At 52.7% G+C, this 8,129-nt stretch overlaps 1 protein-coding gene across 1 annotated transcript in view; it reads left to right on the top strand.

The window, feature by feature from the left end:
* Positions 1-7,243: 7,243 nt before the first annotated feature.
* LOC104628069 (C-C motif chemokine 4 homolog) overlaps positions 7,244-8,129 on the top strand; it is a gene marked incomplete at its 3' end in the record, with an annotated part of 1,241 nt that continues 355 nt past the window's right edge. The window contains exons 1-2 of the mRNA XM_010296529.1: positions 7,244-7,316; positions 7,587-7,701. Coding sequence (XP_010294831.1) covers positions 7,244-7,316; positions 7,587-7,701 — 188 coding nt within the window. The remainder of the gene's footprint in view (positions 7,317-7,586; positions 7,702-8,129) is intronic.

Here is an 8,129-nt window from a genome sequence, read left to right as displayed (position 1 = left end):
CTGTGACTGGGGCTGATGGATGCTCTGTTCCCGGGGGCTGGGAGCTAGAGGATCCCTTTCCAACTCCCTTCTCCAGCCAGAGCCGGGAAAGTCCCAAGGTGCTGCTGCAACTCTCCTCACCCTCCCATGGCCTGGCCCAGGCTCAGGGCGAGCACAGACCCCCCCTTGTTTCAGCAAGAAAATAGAGGCACAGAGAGTGCCACAGTCCTTCCTCTGTTATCCAGCTGGCTGCGCCGGAGCAGGCGGGCACAGGGCTCTGTGCAAATATCCTGCGCTCCTTTCCCCCCGGAGATGAGCTCCCAGATGGACCCCCTTCATCACCCTTTTAGACACTCCAAGGCACAATCTCCTGAGCCCACTGGTGCAGATGAGCCGTCCCTGGAGGGCACATCTGGGAAGTCATGCAGCAGGAGGACAGTGACCATGACGAGCTTTCCACAAATGCAATCCTGCAACCACAAATACAACCTTGCCTTGGTGACAGGGCTTTTTGCTCAAAAACATCTTAGGAGCCAAAGTGTCCACCTGGCGCAGAGAGAGAGCAGGGTCTTGTGCGCAGGGTGGTGGCCCAGCCCCAGCAGGAGGGTCCCTGGGAGAGCAAAGAGCACTTGGGGCAGCGCAGTGCACCAGGAGGAGCCTGCGTGTGTGTGGGTTTTCATCTGATCCCATTTTCTGAACGCTTTGGGCAAACCAGATGCTGCTGCTGGGTCCTTGTCTGCTCATGCTGTCAAAGAGCCCCTGGGCTGCTACGTGGGGCAGCAGGTGGCAAAGGGAAGAGGCAGTCCTGGTGCAGGAGGGCTGGCTCCCAGCTGGGAGAGTGGCCACTTGAAAGAGGGCAGGGAGAGGGTCTGGGAGAGGACTTCTTAGCTAAGGAGCATGAGGGTCCCCGGGGCCCTCACCTCTGTCCTGGGTGAGGTTTCCTGCTTGCCCAGCTTTTACAAGGAGGGATGTAACCCCTAAATATCACCAGGTATGTTCTCCGCACCAAAGCCTCAGCAACTGCCTCCGCTTGACCAAGAATTCAAGGGCAAAGCTGCAAAGGGCAAAGAGCATTGGTTTCCAGCTGGATCTACAGGAGAGGACCCAAACCCAACCTTGGGCTGCGGTTCTGCAGGGGTGGCTGCCTAGGTGAGAAGCTTGCTCTGCAGCAGGGCCTGGAGGTGGGGGGTGTTTGCCATCTGCTGGAGAGCTTCCCCATTGCACGGGCAGCAGGTCCAGCTGGAGCACTGCACCGAGCCCAGCGCGCAACCCTGCGTCCGACCTCCGCACACAGGCTGCTTGTGCCAGGAGCAGGTAGTGGGAAAGGCTGGTCTCTCCCAAGGTAGGACATGGCAAGCTTGCTTTGCTTCTGTGTTACGGGACAGCCCTTGATTGCCCAAATGTGATCACTGAGAAAAGGTTTTCTGTGTATGACTTGGGGTGTGCAGAGTTCTGTGTATTGGCTAGTGAATAAACAGGGGCTGCAGGAAGGCATGGGCTGTAAGTCTGGAGTGCCAGTCTATCCCTGTTCTTCCCTTTATGATATGGGCCCAACCCGACATTCACCAGTGCTCTTGTGGAGCATTGTCTTTGTTTTCTAGATTCCTGAAATCCTGTGGTCTGACTCGCAGACGTCACGCGTACCTCCAGCTGAAGACAACAGGAGGCAGGCTTTGCAAGTACAAAGTACCGCATCATGCCAAGTGCTCAGAGATGTCAGGTCCTGGGTGTCTCAAAGCTAACACCCAAATGTTTTTCTCTTAGTTTCTCTGAACCTCAGCTGCTGTAGCTGAAACAGTCACGCAGCGCTATAGCTGCTGGGCAAACCCTGCTCAGCTCCAGGCAGCTTGGTGCTCGGTGCTGAGCACATCTTCAGGGAAACAAAGGTACATATGCGTGGTGGTAATCTGGCAAAGGCAGCCTGCGTCTGTCCTTGGAAGTGCTACCAAATTTCTGTGAGGGCCACATCCTGACACGGCAGCTGGCCACCTCCCGCTCTTCAGGCTTTTGGTCCAAAAGTGAAGCTTTTCTAAGCACCCCAGATTTGTTTTGGAAAATTGCACAAACTGCAGCAATATATTTCTGCCTTGCTGTGTGTTTAGAAACTGTCAATGTCTTTTTGCTGACATTTACCAAAAATATTCATCTGGAGGCATACCCTGATATATATCCCCAGTCCAGGGATTTCAATTCACAAGCTACTCTATAGCCCTTACAGTCCTGTCGGACCAGCTGTCCTCGGGAATCAAATGCGAACAGTCCCAGAGGATGTAGACTGAGGGTCCATCTAGTCTATCCTTAATATCTCCACATGTGGCCACAGCAGACCCCTTGAAGAGAAAGGCAAATATTTGTGCTGCCTTCCTCAAGTGCAGTCCCAGCCTCCAACCATTCTCATTTTACAAATCTTCATGAGCTTATCACTTTGAAATCCAAGCCCTGACTCAGACACATGGAAATTTCCTTGCGATCCTTAGCAGGGAGTTTCTTGTATGAAGAGCTGCTTCCTTCTGTTCATTTCGAACCTGGCTCTTGCCAGCTTCATTTGATGGTCCGTGGTTCTCGCTCTGGGAGAGATAGTGAATAATCGCTATTTGTCCCTCTTTCTAGGCCACTCATCATTTTGCAGACTTCAATTCCCATGCTGGAAAGTCTCAATCCCTCTGGAAAATATTTCTTCTGATCTGAGATCTTGCTTGTCTGTCTTGGAGCTGCACTGTCCTGTGATCTCTGACTTCTCCCAGTCATCTTTCTGTTTCCCCGTTAAAACCAGAGTTTCCCACATTAGTGATCTGGCACTGTTGTAATGCAATCCCCCAGACATGACTCCAACCTAAGAGTCGGTGTGGTGGAGTAGGCTGCCTTCAGGGCTCAGAAAAGACTTCTTCCTGCCTCCCAAATCTGTTCTGGTGATGAATCCAAAGATACCATGTGTGGTTTCTATCGAAAGCTGAAACACACCATAAGGCAGAGGTTTTTATAGACTCCATAAATAGCTACTATTTAGGATGTATGATATGGAGGAGGTTTTAGAAATCAAAATATTTAGAGATTTGCATTATTTGTCTTGGCAGGAAGGAGCAGCCAAGACTGAAATACAAAATCTTCCTTCAAGGAAGGAACAGAGTTGAGGAAAACAGTGAATAGGGGGAATAACAGAGGTGTCAAAACCTCCAAGAAATCCTTTTGCGATGAATGGAAGCAGGAAACACAGCCCGGTATGTCTGAAAGGAGAGAGAATTCTTTGAAAATGTCTAGGCATATTTATATTCCTGATAGAAAATATTGATTTTTCAGAATAAATCTTGACATTTCCATCAAACCCATGTTTGAATATTGCAAGAACATCCAGAACATTCAGCTAAAAGCAGCTCCAAGCTGGGCTGTGTTGGTGTGAGCTGCATCAGCGAGCATGTCTCCAGCTCATTCCCCAGCCTGTTCTCCTCCTCTCAGTTTTATTCTAGTCCCTGTGTGGAGATGTGTAACAGGAACGTTAAGATTGGTCTGTGTGAAGGGAGAAGCCGCTGCCCGAGCGTTCACACACCGATCGAGGAGTCGCGCACACACCACCCGAGACTTTCACTGCTGGGACCGGAGTCCCTTCGCAGCGGGCGACTCCAGTGAGCCGACGGGTGCCCCTTTCGACTCCTCGCACACACACCCTCACTCGCGGGCGCTTCCTCTTCCCTCAGGCTCGACCCGAGGTTTCCCGAAGCAGAACCCCCGACATGACGTACGCCAGACGAATTTATTAGGTGGCACAGCGGTGAAGAACAGCTCGAGCTGGGAGCCTCCGGAGAGGGACCCCGAACAAAAGAATCTCTGGGCAGTAACACCCTCACAGTCTAAGTTCCCCTCCCCTCGCCAGACGGTTCGGTCCAATGGTAGTATTTGGGTCTGGGGTCTCCTTGCTCCTCACTGGATCCTCTCACTCTCTGCAGTTGGGCCGTTCTTTTTCTTTCCTCACGCAGCTTCTGCTGATGGATGTGACTATCTTGTCTCTAATTTGCACCAGTTTTGGGGCCTTCCCTCATGTAACTAAGTCAGAATTCAGTGTAAAAGTTCATCAATATCTAGGTGAAAGTTCACCGCTTGCAGCCTAAGGCTTTTTACTAACGCTGTACAATGGATTCCGTTTGAACGAGGGAAGTGGCTCCTGTAACAGGCTGAATGGGGAGTGTGTACAGATGTTGGGTCTGAAGGCACTGGTAGAAAGGCAGGAGCAGGGGAATGAAAGTGGTAGACCTTGGTGGCACCTAGGTTAGCAGGTCATCCGTGCATCATGATCGTCTCGTCTCGTCTCCTCTCAGTCTGATCTCAATCTCATCTCTCTGTGTAGTTTCCCAGTCTGCCACTCAGTCAGATCCATCTCCGAGCCCATTTCTAGCACCCCCAGCCTCAATCTGCCGTCTGTTGCCTCAGGCGGGGGTGTCAGTCTTGGTCTGTTATCTTGGGCACGTCGAGCTGTCACATCTCTTGTCTCAAGCAGCACGTCCATCCCTCGTGCATGGTCAGCCCCGTGGGGACAGGGGTGTGCACGGGGCCTGCATGGTCCAGGCAGCTCCTGCCCATACACCCTGCTCCATGCTGAGGACCCCAGTTTCACCTACACCTTCTCCAGCATCTCTGAGCAGCAGCTGGGGAAAAACAGTGCCAAGAGCCCCCAGAGGTGGGGGAAGCGTGGGTGCAGGGTGAGGGGAGTCACTTATGGCTCGGCCGGAGGTGCAGCATGGCTGAATTGGGCGTTGGGATGGAGGGGAGCTGCTCTGTCTCTGCCCCAGATGTCCTGGGAGCACAGATGGACACACATTGCAGGAAGAGCTGGAACAGGGAGGCAGAGCGAGTGCAGAGATGCTGTGGAGTTGGGATCATGGCTTGGCACACACCTTCCTTCCAGGCTGGTCCTGCTGCTGCCAGTGCCAACATCTCATGCAGGGTGTGCTGCAGCCTGCCTCGCCACTTCCTGGCAGCTCCCCGGGACAGCCACTCTCCCCAGGCTCCCTGCTAGATTCAGCTAGATAGGTCAGGCAAGATGAGCAGCTCCTGACTGCTCAAGGGACGGACCAGCAGCAGACTAACCTCTTCCTAGCCCCATTCTGTGCAGTGGTCCAGCCCAGGACATGGGCGACACTGGTGGTGGGACCTCATGCCCCTGGAGGTGCAAGGCTTCATCCTAGCATCTGAAGGGGCTCTGGAGCACAGGACAAGGGAGATTATAGAGCAGGCGGGATCCCAGATGAATCCTGAGATCCTCAGCTGTTCAGAGTGGGGTACTGTGAGCCCTTCTCTGCCACCAGCGAGTAAAACCTCATCCCTGATTCAGGCTGTCTTAATTCACCCTCACTCTGGGAGTCTAATTCCCTCGGCATGATCTGGGATGGCAGCAATCCCATCAATGGTGAAAGAGAAGCGCAGAGAATCAAAAGGATGTGCCAAGGCCTTTGCTGCTGCGAAGGCAAAGCTGAGCACCAAGCTATGATGGCTGCAGAGGGACCATGGCTTGTGGGCTGGGTGGGGGCTGCCTTCTTGCTGTGTGATGGAAGATGCCTGTCCCTGCTAAGGAGGTGTCTTTCCAAAAGCTCCACTGGCAGCAGGTGCCCTGGGCTCCCAGGGCTCTGCGGGCAGACCCTCCCTGGCTTCCCGCTCTCCAGGCTTCTACAGGCTCCCTGCCTCCATGGCAGCAAGGCACCCACGTGTGGCCTCACCCTGGCTGAGTTCTATTCATGCTTAGTAACACAGTGTTTTAGCGAAACAAAAGGCTCTGTGTAAAACAAATCCTGCAATCCCACCTAACCCACACTTTCTAACAAGTCTGGCTCAGTTTTTCAGAGTTCAGTCTACTGAGATGTGATGATGGTGTGCATCATGCCCTGGAGCATGAGGGAGCCCCAGGCCTGGAATCAGCTCTCCTTAGCTGGTTCAGGGAATCTACTCATTTCCCTTCTAGTTCCTCCTTTGGGTTCCTACAGGGCCACCACTTTGGGCAGTGGTTTCTATTTTGTAATCATCCTCCTCTGTAGAGGAGCTAGATCCCTTTCTCCACTGGTTCATCATGAAAGGCATCCTGCCCGTGCGGCTTTCCCACTGCAGCTCTGGTTGTTACAGTGCCCGGTCACATTCATTAGCACCATGAATACCTTGCTCTTCCCCTGTTCTCCTGAGGCTTCGTCCACAAGCCTTTGCCTGGAGGTCAGCAGAGCCCTTCTGTAGGGATGTAGCATTTCCAACAAGAGTTTTTCTGCCAGCACAGTGACACCATTTCGGTCCCAAACAATATGAGCTGAAACAGCAAATCTCTTCTCTGTGTGTTTGTGGCTGCTGGGACAATGACAAAGCAATGTCAGGAGGGTGTCAATTCTACAGTGCTGGAACCAAATAAACGTCTAAGCCAACTCTGCTGTGCCAACACCATCATGAGCTTCTAAAGCTCTTTGTAAATATTAATGGTTGATTCTCATGTCCCTGGGTAACATAGTGCTATTTTAGCTGTCACTGGTATTTGTGAAACTGCAACACAGCAACAGAACCAATTTCCTAATGACTCGCTGCAAGTGATGGTCAACAACAGAAGAGGAGCCCAGACCTGGGATGGAACCATGCACTATCCTCTGCTCTGCACGTTTACATACTGATGGCCTTCTGGGTCCCCTGGAGAAAGCCCTTGTCTTCTTGGGGCAGTGCTGCAAGTGGGGCAGGGCATGGATGCCTTGCTGACCTGCTGAGCGGGCAGCCAGGGAGGGCTGCCTGACTCATGGACCTGCTCCAGTTGTGGTGGGAGAAATGAATTGTCTCCAGTTTGTCAGTGATGCAGATATTCTAGGAAATATGAGTGTGTGGCAGCCACGGTCATTCTCCATCCATTGCCATCATGTGAGTTCTAGGCAAGAGGTCCATCTACTAATCTTCTGAATCATTACTTCTAGGTTCTCTGCAGAGTCCTTTGGTCAGGGGAAAGGAAAAGAGAGGTCATATCCTGTTCCCTATCAGTTTGGGGTACCATATCATTATATAATATGCCATGCCAGGGCACTACTTTCATCAAGGCTCCACGCACTTCCCTCCACAGGACTGCGCGGCACCCTTGACACAGCACTTTTTCCATTGTGCCATGCCGTGTAGCAATGTTTCTGGCACGTTTCCATCCTTGCTCACTATTTCCCTCTATAAAGTGGGCTGAACCCAGGGATCCCACATCAGGCACAGCCAGGGGCATTCTGCAGCTGTCTAGCCTGACTCCTACAATTTATCTCCACCAAACAGGAGCATGAAGACCTCCACAGCTACTCTTGCTGTATTTTTTGTGGCTGTCCTCTGCTACCAGGTCTCCTCTTCTCCAAGTGAGTCCAAGCTCCCCTCTCTGAGGAGCTCTCTCCTCTTTCTTTCTGCTAGATAAGGTCTAGCAATGCTTGGCGGCTCTTCTTTCCAAGCATCTGCTGCAGGCACTTCTCACTACTCTTTGGCTTCCTGAAGGAAGGATGTCTGTGGTGGGAGCCCATGGTGGGAGCAGCAGCTCCTCCAGCAGGGACCTTCTGATCTTCTGACACTGCTTCTCCCTGCTGGCACTTTTCCTGGTCTGGTTTAATCAGAAAACTTCGCTTCTCTTCCAGCTTCCGTCAACTTTTCTGGTCCCTGCTGTGTCCACTACAGTACCAAAGCATTTCCCTTGAGCCGTGTGGTGATGTATGAGCACACAGGCAGCCACTGCTTCCAGCCAGCCGTGATGTGAGTAGATCTCCTGCCCAGATCCTGGGGGGCCCTGCTCCACTGACGGGTGGCAGCACTAGGAAACCCCACATCACACCCCATCCTGGGAAAACACCAGGCTGGGCTGTCCCGTGTTAGGAGAACAGCCTGGAAACATCTCAGAGGCCAATCCCACACCCCAGGCAGCCAGTTTCTGTACCTCCCTATTAGGTTTGAGCTAAAAGAGCTTCTACTGTTCGCCCCCTCTTCCCCAGAGAATGGGACCCAGGCAGGACAGTGTCCCGGCTGGAGTGGGTGTGCTGGGGACAAAGTGGCTTAAGTGGCAGAGAGCAGGACATCTGTAATGACATTAAGCCACCTTCCACCCCATATTTCCCTGGGGCTGCTCTGCAGTTGTAGAGGTGTCTGGTTTGGTGGGGTTCACTGGCGGCAAGGAGCAGGTGGTC

The sequence above is a fragment of the Phaethon lepturus genome, unplaced genomic scaffold (genome assembly GCF_000687285.1).
Source record: "Phaethon lepturus isolate BGI_N335 unplaced genomic scaffold, ASM68728v1 scaffold47291, whole genome shotgun sequence".
NCBI lineage: Eukaryota > Metazoa > Chordata > Aves > Phaethontiformes > Phaethontidae > Phaethon > Phaethon lepturus.
This window is presented reverse-complemented; position numbering and strand designations above follow the sequence as displayed.